General features: G+C 35.2%; 2 protein-coding genes across 7 annotated transcripts in view; one reads left to right on the forward strand and one right to left on the reverse strand.

Moving 5' to 3' along the window:
* The window catches only part of ATMIN7 (HOPM interactor 7), a 31,661-nt gene extending 24,792 nt beyond the window's left edge, over positions 1-6,869 (forward strand). For 4 of the 5 annotated variants that reach the window (XM_088208255.1, XM_088208257.1, XM_088208256.1 and 1 more), the window contains 8 exons: positions 97-263; positions 333-607; positions 853-1,031; positions 3,363-3,479; positions 4,434-4,570; positions 4,647-4,977; positions 5,682-5,777; positions 6,445-6,869. In XM_088208255.1, the coding sequence (XP_088064381.1) occupies positions 97-263; positions 333-607; positions 853-1,031; positions 3,363-3,479; positions 4,434-4,570; positions 4,647-4,977; positions 5,682-5,777; positions 6,445-6,510 (1,368 nt within the window). In that variant the 3' untranslated portion in view covers positions 6,511-6,869. Of the gene's footprint in view, positions 1-96; positions 264-332; positions 608-852; positions 1,032-3,362; positions 3,480-3,566; positions 3,652-4,433; positions 4,571-4,646; positions 4,978-5,681; positions 5,778-6,444 lie in introns of all 5 variants that reach the window. The other variant, XR_015813580.1, reaches the window with a different exon arrangement.
* Positions 6,870-10,310: 3,441 nt separating this feature from the next.
* LOC110812041 (rho GTPase-activating protein) lies at positions 10,311-17,052 on the reverse strand. Of its 2 annotated transcripts, XM_088207729.1 has the most exons (12): positions 16,963-17,052; positions 16,589-16,715; positions 16,362-16,458; positions 16,115-16,195; positions 15,163-15,279; positions 14,895-15,086; positions 14,123-14,607; positions 13,757-13,856; positions 13,573-13,632; positions 13,381-13,473; positions 11,862-11,981; positions 10,311-10,942 (listed from the first exon to the last, which is right to left on the reverse strand). In XM_088207729.1, exons 2-12 carry the CDS (start codon positions 16,708-16,710, stop codon positions 10,613-10,615), a joined length of 1,797 nt encoding a protein of 598 aa, XP_088063855.1. In that variant the 5' UTR covers positions 16,711-16,715; positions 16,963-17,052; the 3' UTR covers positions 10,311-10,612. The 2 variants fall into 2 exon arrangements, with proteins under 2 accessions (XP_088063855.1, XP_088063854.1); XM_088207728.1 differs by lacking the exon at positions 16,963-17,052 and having other exon boundaries at positions 16,589-16,953.
* Between the last annotated feature and the right edge of the window lie 1,003 nt (positions 17,053-18,055).

Below are 18,055 nucleotides of genomic sequence, written 5' to 3' on the forward strand. Positions count from 1 at the left end.
TTGGTAGTATTTGAGATTTGAATTATGTCCTGAAATCTTTCCATTAGTTTTTCAGAAGTGATTATCACTTGAAATTTCTTCTTGTTCTCCATGCAGGAGGTGTGTTTTATGCTGCCTCCTTTACTGAGTTTGCTATTGGATTGTGCCAAAAAAACAGACCAGACAGTGGTTTCAATTTCTTTGGGTGCACTGGTGCATCTTATAGAAGTTGGAGGGCATCAATTCAGTGAGAATGACTGGGATATGTTGTTGAAAAGCATAAGGTGCGTAGCCTTTATAATTTCATCATTTTAGTGATGACTTTGTAGGGACTCATTCTTTTTCATCTCCAGAGATGCGTCATACACAACTCAACCATTGGAGCTACTCAATGATTTGGGCTTTGACAACCCCAAAAACACTATAGTGTTGACTAGAGATGCAGAGTTCAGTACCTCTGAAAAATCCATTAGCTATGCTGAAGTGGATAGCCATGAATTTGATGGCAGTGGCAATGGAAGGACATCACCACTTGCATCTCCAACCATTGGTGCTCAGGGCACTGCAGGAAATCCTAATATATCAGCCACAGTGGATCACAATCAAGAATCTGCAATACATTCAGAAGGTTAATTTTTTCTTTTGTTTCCCAGACTATATTCTATGAGATAGATTTTCTTGGTACTCAAAAACTGTAGAATACCATGGTTTACTGTTTGCATAATTGCATTTTTCGGTTAGTGCTCCAAGAATCCACTTCTTTCTTATACTAAGCGTAAATACATGGCCTTTAGGCTGTTATAATCGTAGGTTCAGCCAGACACTACCAATTTTTCATTGGCATATTAAAGGTAGGATTTTTGTAACTTACAGGTACTCCATCACCTTCTGGAAGAGCTCAGAAACATGCTGAATCTGGGAGCTTCCAACGGAGTCAGACTATAGGTCAAAGGATTATGGGGAATATGATGGACAATCTTTTTCTCAGGAGTCTCACCTCAAAATCAAGGAATAATGCCACAGATGTTCCAATACCATCTTCTCCGCCGAAGGTATTGTGCAAATGCATTTTCTTAACATTTTAAAGTTTGGCAATGGCATTTTCTTCAATTCCTGGCTTGAACACATGACTATTGTTTTTTAATTTGTGCTTTTATCAGTGGGTTATAAATTTTCAAAATTGTTGTTCTAACATCTGTAGTTTCTCATAACTGGTACCTGAGATTTTGAAGCTGTAGCATGAAGAAGACTTGCGTTAGAGAATCTGAAAAGATGGTTAATCAAATGATAATTCCGTTCATGGGATCCTAGAATGAAAATTTTAAAGTTTCTAAAAACAAAACTAGAAAAACAAAAACATGGCCCTGTTGACCTCAGAAAGTAGACGTAGGATCAAGGCAGCAGATTGACTGAGTTGTTAGACCAGATTGTTGATTTCTCACATAATTTTGAAGGCCATGTAGTAAACATTAAGCTCCTAACTAGATTTTTCAAATTTCTTGTGCATTTTGGTGACTGAAAATAAATAACGCAACATCAAAAAGCAGGTGTCCTAAAAGCATAGTAAACATGAATATATTGAATGGAAACCATGATAACCATGAATCTTTCTTTCTTTTTTTTTTTTTGAGAAAAAGAAAAAAGCAATTAAAAGGGCACCAATGATGTACCTCCCATAGACAAAAATTTACAAATGCTGCAAAGGAAAAAGATCTAACAGATCAACAAAATGACAGCCATCACCAATGGGGTGGCCCTAAACAAGCTTTTCCGGGTTCTAAGTCATGATTATTTTTTGAAATAAAAGGGGATGATGGGCTTTTGAAAGCTCTTTTGCCGCTTTATTTTCATGTGATGCAGAAAATAGCAACAATGTAAATGAAGGAAACTCTTCTGGATTTCAAAGATGGTTTCCCATTTTAAGCGCATAATTCATCCTTTATGGAGCCATGTTCACCTGTCTAGTACTTAGGAGATTGAGGGTAGAATTCCAGGGCCTTCTTGTTTCAAAACGCCATAGCTAAAGATGGTTCGGTGATTCACCATCATATTGCCACTCTAAGCACTGGTTGGCCAAAAATTTTCCCCTTTTCCTAAGGTTGTCAGTATACAAATTCTTCCCAAAGCAGTACCCTGGTGAAGGAAGCAATTACCCATGAGACTTTCATTTTCCAGACATGCTTCCATGGGATAGAATCTAAAATCTCATTCCCCCTCAACAAGTGGGTGTCAAAGGATTTAGACAGAAAAGATTTCATCGTCAAAAGCTTCTATGTAGTCATCATAGTCCTGCCAAATATGAGCAAGCTCTAACCTGGCAAGAAAGGGGATGCAATCATTAATTTTCCAATCATTTGCATTTTGAAGGAGAGGGATGCTACACTGGATCTTACGACTGCGCTTCCAACAGTATGTAAACTAGCCTTATTGGATCTAGCAATGGAGTTGATACAAGGAAAATCCTCCCACAATGACCTGTCATCACACCAGGTGTTATCATAAAATCTAATTTTCCATTTCCCACCTTGAATTGACTTTGTTGTGCAAAATGTGCCTAGTTCCTTTCTATCCATCTCCATGAGCGACAATTATTGTATGGTCCAGAATGACATTCATTAGAAGCCAAACTGAACTTAGCTTTAATCACTTCTACCAAGCAAACCTCCTATAAGTGAGAAAACACCACCTCCATTTTGCCAATGAGGATTCATTGAAACACATTGCCCAAGCCTCCATTTTTAGTAGGCTGCATCACCAGATTCCAAGCAACCGAGTGAAGTTTCCTCCTTTCATCCAAGTTTGCCCACAAAAACTAGCACCAAATACTTTCTAATCACTTAGCCACTTTTCTCAGGAAAGGAAATAAGTGGGGATGTTAGAGAGGGCACTTCTGGTAAGATTCAATAATCTCCCTTTAGATAAATATTTTTTCTTTCACCTAGCTAAATGCTTTCTTCTAAGGTCTTTTATAAGAAGGTTGTTAATCTAGCAACTCATGATCTAAGCAAAACCATCAAAGATAAACCATTAGTTGTCATAGTGCCATCATAACCTTACCAAACATGGCTACATGGGAGGAAAGACTGTTGTATATGTTTTTTTAGGTTGTAGTAATGGGCCCACCTTTTGCAAAGTATCTATTGTACAATCTGGACACTGCGAAGTAAGAACTCTTGTTGCCATGTAGGTGTACTCTTGTGACCTTATTGTTCAACCTCCAAAACAAAACTCATTTGAATTATTTGAGCTCTAGGTTGAAGCAGGATGCTTTTTCTAATCTTGAGCCTTTTTTTTTTGGGAAACCATTGCTGTCATGCATCTGATCTGACATAATATATTTTGTTTCCATTTCCCTTACTTTTTCTTGATGTATGCTACTTTAGCTTCCGGAGGTTGTGGAGCCTGATGGTAAAGAAGAAGAGGAAAGTCCACTCTTGGGAACAATTAGGGGCAAGTGCATCACTCAGTTACTATTGCTTGGTGCCATCAATAGCATTCAGGTAAGAATCTGAGTTTTCTTTCTTTGTCTTCATGGTACCGCCTAAGTTTCCTTAAATTTATGAATTTGCTCTCTCTCAATCTTCAAGATATTTTTGGTGGCTGACTGGCACCGATACTGTGGGTTCAACTTTGTGGGTTGTAGGTTAGTCACACCATCCTGTCAGACCTGGGGTATGTTTCCATTGTAAAAGTAGTTGATTAATTCTCATTATTTTTTGTGAATAAAAAATTATATATCCTAATTATATAATTTCTTAACCTATTTTCTATATAAATTTTCCTTTTTTCCCACATAACCTGAATGATGAGGAAAAGACATTTCATGTTCTTGACTAGCCTTCTTGACAGTTTTTCTCTAACCTTTTCTTTTAGTACTTATGTCAAAAACTATACTGTCATTAGAAGCTTCTTCAATAATTGAACGTTTACGTGTGCTTGGAGCAAATAAGCAATCTTTATGGAATTCATTTGGGAATTTACATTTAGTTTAACTATGAGCAATGTAAAGTTTATTAGAACATGATAAATTGAGGTTGTAGTAAATTCTAAGTAGAACTGGGAGGCATTTGATGGAATTCGGAATGTAGTGTCCCAATTACACTTGAAATTTCCTATTAACTCAAGTTTTATCATTTTAAATAGCTTTCCCTATTTTCTAATTAAATTATGTGTAAATTTCCAAATAAATTCTACAAAACTATTGACTTATTCCAAACAGAACGTTGGTAAAAAGCTTCATAAGTTAGGAATAAATAAAAGGGCCCTGCATTATAACTCCACTTTCTTTTTTCCCCAGTATCGGTACTCATAGGTTGCAGGAAAATGTAATGTTGAAGAACATTAGCGGTATCTCTTTCCAACTGACATGCGGATTTTTTTTTTCGGGAGTGGGGGTTTAAGGTCTGGGGGAAGTTTGAGAATTGTCTTTCTCACAATATTTCTAAAATTGGCAGCAAAAGTACTGGAGCAACTTGAAAGCACCACAGAAAATTGCTATAATGGACATATTACTGTCATTGTTAGAGTTTGCTGCTTCATATAATTCATACACCAATCTCAGAATGCGGATGCACCACATTCCTGCTGAAAGGTAGGCAACAGATTGGTTCCCCTGTTCTCCATTAGAGATTTTCTGAAAATCCTTAATTAAATTTATTTATGCACAGGCCTCCTTTAAATCTTCTTCGTCAGGAACTGGCTGGAACGACCGTATATTTGGATGTGTTACAGAAAACAACTTCAGGATTTGATAACAATAGGAAACATCCGGAATCTAATGGCTCTCTTAATGTAGATATTAAATCAGATAACAATGACTCTAGCATCACTAGATACTCTAGTGCAGAGGAAAAACTAGAAGGGGTAGCCGAAGAAAAATTGGTATCTTTCTGTGAACAGGTACTCAAAGAGGCGTCTGATCTACAATCCAGTGTTGGGGAAACAACTAATGTGGATATTCATCGTGTCCTGGAGTTGCGTTCTCCAATCATTGTCAAGGTATGGAATTTTATCTCCGTTTATTCTTCCCCATTTTTTCTTGAGAGGAAAAGAGAATAGCTGTTGAAAGTGATGTAATTAAAACTGGCTGTTGTGCACACTCCTGCATGTACTTTGACCATCAATGTGACCACTCCTTCCATAATGTTCTCTGCACAGACATTACTATCTTATGTCTTAGGTTTCTCACTGGTTCTGTCTCATTGACCTTGTTGAAATTAGTAGATATTCCTTGTTTGATACTTGGTCAGGTGAAGTGAACCATGTTATTTCATTATCTTTTATTCTCTTCCATTTTCGTGCCTAACAAATAATGTCAGAGCCTGGTTAGGATATGTATATCGAAAAAAAACGATAAAATGTTATTCAATCTACTTGACCTACTTTGACCAGAATATCCACTGCATTCTAATCCAGTACAACAAGAAAACTGTGATAACTCTGATGCTATTGAATCCCACTCACAACTCCTTAGGATAAAACAAGCTGTTAGTTTCTCGCTGTCAGTGCTGTCTCATTATCTGGTTATAGTTGGAATATAGCAGATATTTTCATGGATGTAAATCAAGTGGACTGAACCACATTATCTCATTTTGTTTTTTCCTTTCATTTTTGCACAAATCCCTAACATTGTGTGACCTCATCTATATTTCTACATAATTAGAGATATAACAAGCATTTGCTCGGTTGTTTTGGTCTTTCAGGTCCTCAAAGGGATGTGCTTTATGAATAATCAGATTTTCAGAAAGCACATGAGAGAGTTCTATCCTTTGCTCACTAAACTTGTTTGCTGTGACCAGGTAAAATTTCCTTCTTCAATTGGGAAAGGCTTCTAACTGGAATTTTCATCTGTAGTAATTTTTAACTTCTGGGACCTTGTTTGGACTTAACTGGAAAGTCAATTTGGATATCCCTGTTGCCAAATATATTTGCTGGTTGTTTCCTCTTCAAACCCATTATCTTCTCTCTACTATGTTGATTTCTTGGTTTCTATGTGGTTGAATGTACCTGAGAAGTACATGGTTGTTTGTGCTTAAAAGGGCAATGTTTGGAACAAATTTGGAAATTTTGTAGGATTCATATATAAATTTACACTTAATTCAAGTAGAAAATAATATAAATATTTTTTCTATGAAATTCTATGTGCCAAATTCCATTAATTTTGATGGAATCTCAAATTCATTGTTCCTGTTCCATTTTATACAAGGTCAACGACAATTTTCATAAATTTTATAGTTGAATGTGAATTTAAAAATTAATTCTATAAAAACTTGATTCATTCCAAAGAGATTCTAAAATAAGCTTAAACAGTTTGTGGATTCGATAAGGTTTTACTGTTTATACTCATAGGTATTATCATGTTCCACAGGACTGCATTATTTTAAATGCAGTAGATGCTTGTTGCTACTTTATGAATTTGATTTTGTATTCTCAGAGGAGTAGCTGACAATCTTTTGGCTTGTTCAGATGGATATTCGCGGAGCACTTGCTGATCTTTTTAGGATGCAATTGAAACCTTTGTTACCATATTAGTCATTTCAACTCGCTTTCAAGGGGATGATTTTTGGCAATGCTTTAACTTGAGGCTGGAGCCTTGTTCTTGTGTGCCAGGTTTTTGTGCTCATTAGCTCCCAACATTTCGTTTGCACCCAGATTCCTCCAGCGTATCTTTCGGTATTCTTCTTATTTAGGATTAGATATAGATTAAAGCAAAATAGAATTAGAATATATTTGAAGACCAATTGATGTTTTCTGTGATGTCCATTTTGTTATTACAATGGGAAGTTGCTTTAGAGGTGTTCACAGATCTTCCTGTGACTGCGAGGGCATAACCATTTATTGTACCAAAATTTTCCTTATAATGAAAACTGTCGATTATTTGGTAATTTTAATCATACGCGTGATGTTTTGGGACGCAGCACAGGGATTATAAAAAAAGAGCTAAGCCGAAAATCTTGGGGATTTGGATTTGCTCGTTTCAATTTTGTCAGGTCTTAGTTTGGTTTGAAACTTATATTCAATTTCATTTTAGGCTTATGTTTGGTTTTGTTTAAAGAAATACGAAGTTTAGATAGTTTAAGAAAGTCAAATAAACAGCAGAATCCAGCTCTAAAGTGCGAGTTTGATTATTTAGACCTAAACTAACCCTAAATGAGGAATTTGTTCATAAAATATTTGTAAGAAATAAGTAAAAATATTAGTATTTAATACATATGAAAATATAAAAAGATAATACAGTTAAAACTGAAATATTAATATATTTTTAAAATATATGATAATTATATATATTGAGACAAAAATGTATGATTAATAATAATAATAATTAATAAATAAATATTTATTGAGTTCGAATCTGTCCACGAGGTTTTCTTTTTTTTTTTTTTGTGTGGTTTGAATAAGATTTTGATATGAGCTATATCAGTCACGATGTAATGAGCACGATTGATTTGTCTGTCTAATTTGTATATAAATGATTCATTTGAGCAACGAAGACCTGTTGAGATCTGACACAACCATTCTTGCACTTGTAATAAAGTATTACAATGGAAAGTAGAGTATATCTTCTATATTATATTCACAACTTTCCAGTTAATTACGCAGGAATTTACATTAAAATATTATATAACTTTTTAATTTTTTTTTTAATTTATATTTTATAGAAATATTACATTTTTAAGTAATCAAATGTAGATGAAAGAGTGGAGTGAGTATCCTTTCTGCATCTCTTTTGCCTTATTCTTAAGTGTCCCGGTGGAAGTGGTGAGAAAACAATTCGGTAAGACATCAAACTTGATATCCATCTCTCTTTAACCAATGAGTGTAACGGCTCCAAAAATTAAAAGAAAATATATATATATTTATTTATTTTAAGTGCGAAAGCGAAATAAAATAGATTATGATTAACATCTCTTTCACAATAACCAAAACGAATTAAAGTACGAAAGAATAAAGTAACTTAAAGGAAATATTATGAATGAATGCTGTAAGGAAAACTAATAAATTCTTTGGCTTCTACTCGTCGTCTTCCTGCAGAACGGGTTCGGGAACCAAATCCTCCTGATCTGAAATAGTTAAGTAAAGAATGAGTTACATTAGCCCAGTAAAGACATCACACTATCTCACTGTCACAGAAGTAAAAGTTGGTAGAAAACGAAAACGACCAATGGAGCATAATTTATAATAAACTCATTTATCAATAATAAAATCATTTACTGTCCGCCTACCTCGGTGAGATTCATGAAAATAATTTATGAAAATAATTACATCATAAATATCATAAGATCACGCACACTCTACAACATAACACATATCATGCTTTTGTATTTCAATCATCAGGCAACAATTTTCCTTTTTTTTCAGCCTATTAGTATCCATATGGATCCATAGAGAGTCCCCGCTACACGTGAACCATTCACATTAATAACTTAATTCAAAGGCTGTCCCTATACCCCGTCCGGTATGGGCACCAAAACCATAAACCTCAATACCCCGTCTGGTATGAGGGAGAAACGGACCGTCTCCATACCCTGTCCAGTATGGGCACCGAAACACATAAAGTCTCTATACCCCGTCCGATATGAGAGACCACATTCCCGGTTGGGTTCCCTATGGACCCGGTCCGTCCACCATCTCCTAAGATATCTAGTCAGGTTGTCGACATTATCTATTATCAATTCACATACTTTTTTACCATTTTTCTTAATCTTAATTATCCAATCAAACATAAATACATAAACCAGTAATGGACACCAAACAAGGCAACACAACATCGGGTTCACAATAATTCAAAATATAATAAATGAAACCGTGATTCATGCATACGAAACTATAAAATAAACACATCAGGCACCATACTGTATTCAAAACTGCAAAATAAATCAAACAACACCTGACCGAAAATATATCAGATTCGAACTCCATTAGTAACCTTAATCAATTATACATATCTATTAATTCATAAAATACCATTTTATCATTTATTATACTTTAATGCCGTGATAAGAAATAGGGTGAGAGATCCTTACTTATTTTGGAGTCTGAAATTGGGTTCTCACTGCGCCTACAGACAGTCCCTAAATTCTCTGAATTTTTTTCCAGAAACTGAAACACGCTTCCGGTACCTACACATGTCCCCAAAAAATCCCAAATAAGACCTAGAGCCCTTTCGGCCAATTTCAGAATTTCGGTATGGCGGCTCCGCCGTGCCCCGGCGACGGCACCATCGCCCACGGCAGCGATCCGCATCGAGTTGGCTGTTTTCGGCCGAATTCGGCCAAACTTGCATTGGTTCCTGTGATAAAACACCCCTAGGGCCCTCAGTGGGCCAAAAAATTCCAGAAAACCGAGACTTGCTGGCGGCGAAGCTCTCGGGTGCGGCGGCTCCTCTGGCGCGAGTTGCGATTTGGTGTTTTGCTCCGGTCAACCTGTAGAGAAAATGACGGTAGTCACAGTAGTATAAAAATTACATCGAACGGGAATCGGAAAGGGCCTCATCGGAGGAAAAAATCGAGAAAACCCGCGGCGGCGCCGCTGGACTTCGGTGGTGTTTTCTGGCCAATTGGCCGGTAGTTTGGCTCCGATTTGGCCACAAGGAGGTTCAGCATCGAAAAACGAGCTAAGGGGAGAAATTTTACCTCGTTTGGCGGCCAGAAAATCCTCCAGTGCAGCGGCAGGTGGCAGCGGCCAATTCTTCCGGTGGCTGGGTCGTCTTCTCCGGCGAGGGTTCTAGCAGCTAGGGTTTGGGGTTGGGTGTGGATACGATTATTTATAACCTTCCCCTTTTAATCTGAGTCATCCATCATGATTTAATCTGAGCTGTCCGATCGCAATTAAATTAGAAATAAATCTGAGCCGTCCATCGCGATGCGATCTGGGCCATCTGTGCATGATCAAATATGGGCTGTTCGCATGCGTGAGATCTGGGCCGTCCATCACGCTTTTGATCTGAGTCGTCCGTGCGCGCGGAAACGAATTTGAACCGTCCGATCGCGCGCATGCGGGTCGCCCACGTGTCTCCGTCCCGCGTGGCTTTCCACGTCAGCATCCCTGCTACACGGCGTGTCTTGGTTGGCGGGGGCTGCTGACCGGGCTGCTAACGCGGCTGCTGACGTGGCGCTATTTTTTTAATTTACGTTTTGACTCCCCCGATTTTTAATTTTCCTTTTAAAAACACCCACATAATCCAAATTTTCACTCATTTTTTCCAAAATCAATTCTAATTAAATCTCAAAAATAATTTTACCCTATTTTATTATTATTTTTATTTTTATTTCTATTAAATTAAATTAAATTAAATTAAAATCTTATAAATTAAATATTAAAATAGAATAAAATTAAATAAAATTTTAATAAAAATTAAAATAAAATAAAAATTTTGGATGTTACAATGAGTATCCTTAAAACTTCCCTAACTTTACAAAAATTATCAATTGACAATTATTGCTGTACATCATAATGTCTCCTTCACATTCTTTTTGAGCCACTGCTGTAAAAACTAACAAATAAACACATCAACGGCCTAAAATGGTATCATCAGAAGCTTCACAATTTACAGTTTACCCCTCCTTTATATAAACCATTTTCTTATGTTGGTGATTCGGTGACTGGAATCGAACCTTAATTATATCTGCAGCTATCATGCAGGACTACTCGGGCTCTTGCCCTCCCGCAGGAAAAGGAAGCGAAACCTGGTATCAAAAGGTAGGACAGAAAAGCTTCTGGCACCAAGAAGCTTCCACTTGTGAGCGGCTGAACAAGTTCTGACAATGGCAGCTTGCTCTGGAGAAAGATATTGGCTGATCCAAGCTGGCACCATAGACTCGTCTACGACACCTTTGGCAAAACAATACAATAACTTTGGCACCAAGAGTTTTCCTTTATCACTAATGCCAACAGAGGCTTGGACGTAGTCTTGCAACGAACTTTTAAGCAAATCACTCACATTTTCGGGCCTGAAGATCCTCACCTGAGTGCATGATCACATAAGAACTAACGTAAGTATGACATTCTTAGTGAATGTCATCTTTGTGTTGAATGATTATATCATTAACAAAATTTCATTTGTATAAACGAAAAGGTCATAGCAATATTAAGATTTTCAACAGTCACTCCCTGAATCAAAGCAGCTGAAATGCTCTGTAACTATCCTTATAGCATTTAGATACATAGATGTATTCTTGTGACCTAGATATATAGACTCTGTCCGGAAGTTAATAGGAAAGAAAAAGGAAGGACTGTGGCAAAAGGAAACAAAGAAGAAAAGAAAGAACTTCTCTGTTTTATTAATGAGATGAAAATATTGGATTTTTTTTTTTTGAATAACCACAAAATAGTATAATCATAGTGTAACATGTATATTTTGCATTAGAATACTTCAAGTACTTGATATATGTAAAAAATAAAAAGTAAAAATATATAATAGCATTTACATTTGACAGATCTGATAAAGAATAATTTACTATTTATAACAAATAAAAGCTACAACTTTATTTTCTTTTACTTCCATTTACGCAAATTTAGAGGAAGATTGAAAAAATACATTTAATAAACTCGCACCTTCACTAGGAAGAAAAATACTTTCCACATTCAAACATAATTCAAGGTAAGGGAAGTAAGGCGGCACTGCTGCACCTTCACCAGAATTTCAAGGAGTAACTAACTAACTATACACAAACTTGGTATCAACTATCCATATAATGATATCTTAATTCTAACATTATGGAGCTTATTCAGTTTGAAAGCCTAGTATTAAACAATTAGAAACAATAAGTAGAATGGAAGTTTTTATGGGAAGTTTTTAAAGTCCAATTTTAATTTTGAAGATACATCAATTTGTTTCTCAGAGATGCTATAGTTATTAAATGAAGAGACCAAAGAATCCTTACCGCAGGAGAAGAATGCATCCCGCAACTTAGAGCAAATGATAAGAGAGGCTCAGGATGATCAATTGAATACTGTTTCTGCTCCTCAGATATCTTGAACTTCTGAAGAGCAAGAATTACTGCCTGATAATTAAAATATTACAAGTAAGAGACACTTTTCTTCAGAAAAGAAGGCTCCACATGGTACCAAAACAAGAAAAAAAAAAAGATTCTAACCTCCCGCCCTCCCTCTCACCCTTGTGAAGCAGCCAGGAAAAAGAAAAAGATTCCTCAATTGGGAAAAAAAAGGATTTCTCAATTGGAACCAAAAGAAAAGAAGGATAATAAGATCCAGAGAATAACTAGAAAGGGAACCCCAATCTATGGCATTCTTGCAGGCTGGTGTACCAGCCTTCAGGCTTCAGCCTTCAATTATGCTAAGGAGCAGAGCTTGTTGTTAGAAAGGCCAAACATCATATCAGCAGGTGTTTCAGCATTTTTCTTCTCCTTTTTTCTCCTTATTTTCAGCCAGCTGAGTTGAGTGGTGCGTCCCTAAATTAAGATTTGGATAACCAAAACAATAATGAAGACTGGAAGGGACCACGCCCCAACATCCCCTTCCCCCACACTGTACAGACAAACACCCCAGTCCCACACTTTTATTTGCTATATGTATAATATGTAGAGATATGTAAAGCATACACAAAACACATTTTCATGAATTATTCTATAAAATGTTAATACAGAATTAAATTTTCAAAAGCGAAATTGCACACTATAAAAAAAAAAACTTCTAAGACCCATTTATTTTTAGTAAAAAGTTAAATGAGTCATCACTACATTATTTAAAAACTATAACTACAAATTATAAATAACTAATTAATGTTTCAATGAGTTAAGCATGTAATATACTATATTAGATTTTATTATATTTAGCCTTAGTCATTAGTTTATTAATAATAGCATCCTCGGTATAAAATTTCCTTAAGTACCTTTATGTTGGAGCTGAATTTTTGATATTTTATGAATACAATCCTTTCTTAAATTTTCATCTACAATAGTAACGAGTTTGTATATATAAATATCTATAATTTCATGCATAGATAATAAATTTGCAAGAAAACATATTCGAATGGCTTCGCTAAAATGATATAAGGGCAATTATTTATTATTCACTAGATGAGTATGAGAATAAATAATAGAAAGAAGATAGTTTTCTTTGTTTTGTGTGTTTTTCATGGATTATGGGTAAGCCAGTTTTTTTATTGTAAACTATGTTCGTATATAATAATAATCATATATTCACCTTTCAAAAACATATATCTGTGGTAGCTAAAAAAACACAACAAATCTTGGCTCCATCATTGTTGGTGTCACATCAAATAGACTTCAGATCAACAAGCTGGCATCCAGAATCTCTAAGGTTGATCTTTTATAAGCTAAGGGTAGAAGGTAAACCATGCATGTGAACCGATGCATATTTATGTGAACTATAGCAGGTGGAAGGAAAAAACATGCATGTAACTAAATAATTGATCCATACTATTTGTGGCCGATGGGCAGGTGGCTTCATTTTCAGAATGATGTATTCAATATATGCAGCACTGAGTGACTGCCCTCCAATGGTGTAAGCAGCCTGCAAGATTTGTACCATGCTAATCAGCTTAATTTCAACAAGTAGAATAAAGAACCAGGAGAGAGATTGGAGAAATCCAGTGAAACTATAATCTCCGACCTTCTGCATTAAGGAGAACAATTTCATATCACTTTTGGGAACTCCATATGCTAGATATCCCTGAATAAACGGAGATGTGAGACTTATGGATACAATCAGAAACATGAAAGCAGAAGATAACATAACTGAAGGTACTTAATGCACTGTTAAAAAAAGTTGAAAAAGAAGAGCAGAAACAAATTACATGCATGATCAAAGCATTGTATAAATTTATCCAAAATGCCAGCTTCTCATTGCAGCTCATGCAAGATGGATTCACGCTGGCCAGCTGCTCAACGAGCATTCTGTATAGGACACAATAGGAATTATAAGGGAAAACAAAAAAAAAAAGCAATAAATTTAAAGCTTCTTCTCCAGAAAGCAATTCCAGATATTTTGCTTTCACTAAAAGTCATTTGGTATATGCCATTCTGCTAAACTTAACATTATCAACACTAAATCAGAACAAGGATGAGCAAATTCACCCTCCGGAGGAAGCAAAAATGAGGACAAATTCAAAATGCTCAATGCTTACCAAATAACTGACTTTAAATAGATATGAATAACATACCTGAATCTTTTCAAAGCAATGGCAGCATATTCAAGTTCTTTCTTCCCAACAGAAAACCATGCCACTTCAACTGCTGCACTGTAGGGTCCAATGCTTTTTGTCCATTCCAACTTACCAGGAACTTTATAAGGATCAGACAAGGTATCTCTTATAATGATCTCAGAATCATGATCAGTCTCAAGTGACGGACTCCTTCCTAGGGAAGTCAGAGCAGGTGAGTCTAAGAAAGATGTCAAAGACGAATAGGAGAGGTGCCCCTGAGGTGAACAAGGTGAAGCTATATGCTCAGAAGAGGTCTTGGAAGGATCTGCCAAAAAGAGAAAAATATCTCTCATACAGCAAACCATTTCTTCAGAGAGCTGATTCGGATGGTTCCAAAGGTTCTCAACTAAATAGCCATTAGCTGGCACTTCTTTCATATCTAGCCCTAGAGGCAAATTATCAATTGTTGCTTGTTTTTCCTCTCTTCTGCAAGGTTCCATTATCTGCAATAAACCACTGATAATTAGCTTATTTGTTTTTACCCGTGCACAGAGACACAATCTGTATAAGAATGAATATTAACAGCAAAGAATAATAAACTAATAAATGAACCTCAGACCAGGTCAACTTGAAAAAGATAAATGTATATATAAATATATATATATATATCAACCCAGAGCTGCTTGACTTGATAATGGTTTAATAAATGCTTGAAGATAAAGTTGATGGAGTATTAAAAACCAAGCAGAACCTAGAAGAATTCCTCAGAGTAAAACATCTAAGAAAGTACCGGTTCTGTATAGGAAGATGGAGAACCATTACAGATCAACGTCCCAGGACTAGGTAATTGCCTAAGATGATACTCAGCAAGACGACGCTCATTTCTTTCTTGACTAAGTTGACATTGCAAGGCGACAGATTCCTGTTCAAGTTTTGAAACAGTGATCTCCAAAGCAGCTATGCTATCCAAAAGCTCCCGGGCCTGAAACTCGTGTAGAGGAACTTCAGAGCAGAAGAAGATCAACCAAACAAGCAAACCCAGACAGGAGGAATTATACCTGATCAGGAAGGTTGCAAGGTGAATCAGACAGTGGCAAATCAGAGTTGTCAACAGTACTTGACAGAGCTAAGCGTAAGTCAATCTCCTTTTGCAACTGATGTTGCAGCTTTTTAACCTGTACATTAAAATGTAGCATAATTTACAGCTGATGATGAGTTGGAATCCATAGAGGGAGGAAATAAATAATTATGCTCATATTCAACCCCACTAAAGCCAAAAACAAAGTTGAAACCTCATGACATTTCAGTGATGTTAGTTGTCATTTTAATCAAAATTGTTAATGATGCTTTATTGCCAACCACAAGTGCTACTTGTGCTAATGCTTAGAATAAAGAGAATAGGTCAGGTCTTTATCTGACATCTCAAAAGAGTAGGGATACTCCATTTACGTGTTTGTTCTACCATTTTTCCATTTATTCTGTGAGAATCACTCACCTTAGTCTGCTTCAATACAACATCTTTTTACTTCCTTGTATAGTCGTATAGACAATAGAAATTGGGGCAAATAGGTTATCTCATCAATGCACAAATAAGTTCCTTCAATAAATAACATTCGCATTAAGCAGTAAACAATTCATCCCCTGTATATAGAGACAGTAATTTTCCTTTTTTTGAAATAAAAAGATATATAGAGACAGTAATACCAGTCTCTTAGCATATCGCAACCCCAAACATAGGAAATTATCGCCTAAAAGTGGCATGTAATACCATGCAATAGAATGGAGTTAACTCATCTGTAGAAGGAAAAAGTTTTGGTTATGTTGGTTACCACCTTTCCTTCCTACTTGTTGACCTCTTTAAGTTCTGTTTATTCTTTTATATTGCCAGAGGTCAAGAGCTAAAAGAAACGTAAATAGCTCACATGAACATGAAATGATCAAACAAAATGAAAATAGATAATCTATGAAAAGGGTGGAAAAAGCCAAGGGGCATTGTTCTAATCAACTTACATCTTCCTCCAGCTGATATTTATACTGACGCTTCGCTTCAACTTCTTTTCTTCCATTTCTTTTCTCATGGCCGTTAATATCCTGCAAAAATGTGGTCTAAGTTTTAAGAACACGAGTATTTTAGAGAACAAAATCTAATTCCCAAACAACGATAACCAAAATGCGCATAACAAACATCCATAGCAGAATGATAGAGCAAAAATTAAAAGAATCGAGAGCAAACATATAAAAGCAGCTGAAGGATTACCTGAAAAACAGCATTACTCAGCGACCCATCTCCAGCAGAAAATGAACGACTCGCAGCCCGACCAGTTCTCTTCAGATATTTATGAATTGAGCTTCCCCTTCACACAGGCATGACCATTATTAACAGTGTACGCTCGCGCGCAGCAAATTACCTTATACATTTATCCATATATACACGTATACGGCATTTGATAAGAGAAAGATACGGCAGTACGAAAGGCTTTTTACCAGTTAAGTGGGAAACTGAAACCACCAGAGGAATTGCCACCATTGTTGCGATTGCTCTTACTGTGATTACTTGTCGGTGAAGCAGGTGTATCACCTAGAGCTTCTGGTTTGATACAAAGCATATCTCCTGACATTAAAAACTCCTAGTATATTACTAACGATACAAACTCCGGATACATGTGAAGGAAGAAAGCAGATATAAAGTAGACAGAAACCCAGCAATAAATTTTCAAACGAGGGGAGTGAGAGCAAGTAAAATTTTTTTTCGCCGAAAACCCTTTTGAGCATGTGAAAGATGGAGGAAGAGGGATTAACGAGTAGGGGTTCCACGGGTGCAGAAAAAACCAGAAGATGAAGGGACCCAGACCCTATACCAGTAAATCAGTGGTTCTGTCCGATATCTACACTGGGTCCTTTTGCAGCAGTCACCGACAATCCATTAGCCACATCACTTTCCTCTCTACATTTGCATGAATATATATATATATATATATATATATAATAGATAATGGGTTATTAAAATGAATTATTTTTCTTTTTTTTTTTTAATTTTTTTCATGTTAGAATATATATATATGTATACATGTATATATAAATCTATCCCTGAATTTTGTTTGGGATAAGTACGAATTTATTTTACATATGAAAATTTATTAATTACTCCAAAAGTAGAAGATGAGCTGGCAGTCCTACACTTTATTTCTAGACAGAAATTGAAAATAAATTAATTAATTACATTTATGGAATTATACTTAATGAGAATTAATTGTTTTTACTTTTTTTGATAATTTTTTTTAGAGTAGTTTTTTTTTCTTCTAATTAAGTTATTATACATTTAATTTAAAGTAATAATTAATTAAAAACCAGGATATTGTTTTAAATACAGGTAATAAAAAGTTTTTTTATTTATTTATTTTTACATTAAATTAAAATATAATTTTTTTTTTGAATTTTATTAGGTTTAGTTAAGTGCCTAATGAATTTTTTTGAAGTATTAAGTAATAATATTATTAAATTAAATGTACTTGGTGAACTATACACTTAACTAACACTATTAATAGTTGCATATTCACTAGGATTTTAATTTCACTTGTAGCCAAGTAGTAACGAATATCTTTGGAATTATGTTTACAACACATAAAATGTGGGTTCATTTAGTTATATGAAAATATTATTTTTAGTTTTTTATTGATATTTTTACATATATATATATATATATTTATTTATAAAATAATGTAAAAATATATCTGTGAAATATGGATAAGATAATAGTCTAAAAATATAAAAATGATCTTCATTGTTATTTTTTTTCATCTCATCTGTTGACTATTTTGTATAGTTTGTGAATAATATATAAATTTAATGATATTATCAAATGGAGTCAAATTTTGTATTTCTTCATAAAATGAATAAATTTTTTTGAAGTCATTGCAATTCTCTTTTATGGTACGAAATATTATCTTATGG

Source organism: Carica papaya, chromosome 7, assembly GCF_054855325.1.
Source record: "Carica papaya isolate Zhongbai chromosome 7, ASM5485532v1, whole genome shotgun sequence".
Taxonomy (NCBI): Eukaryota; Viridiplantae; Streptophyta; class Magnoliopsida; order Brassicales; family Caricaceae; genus Carica; species Carica papaya.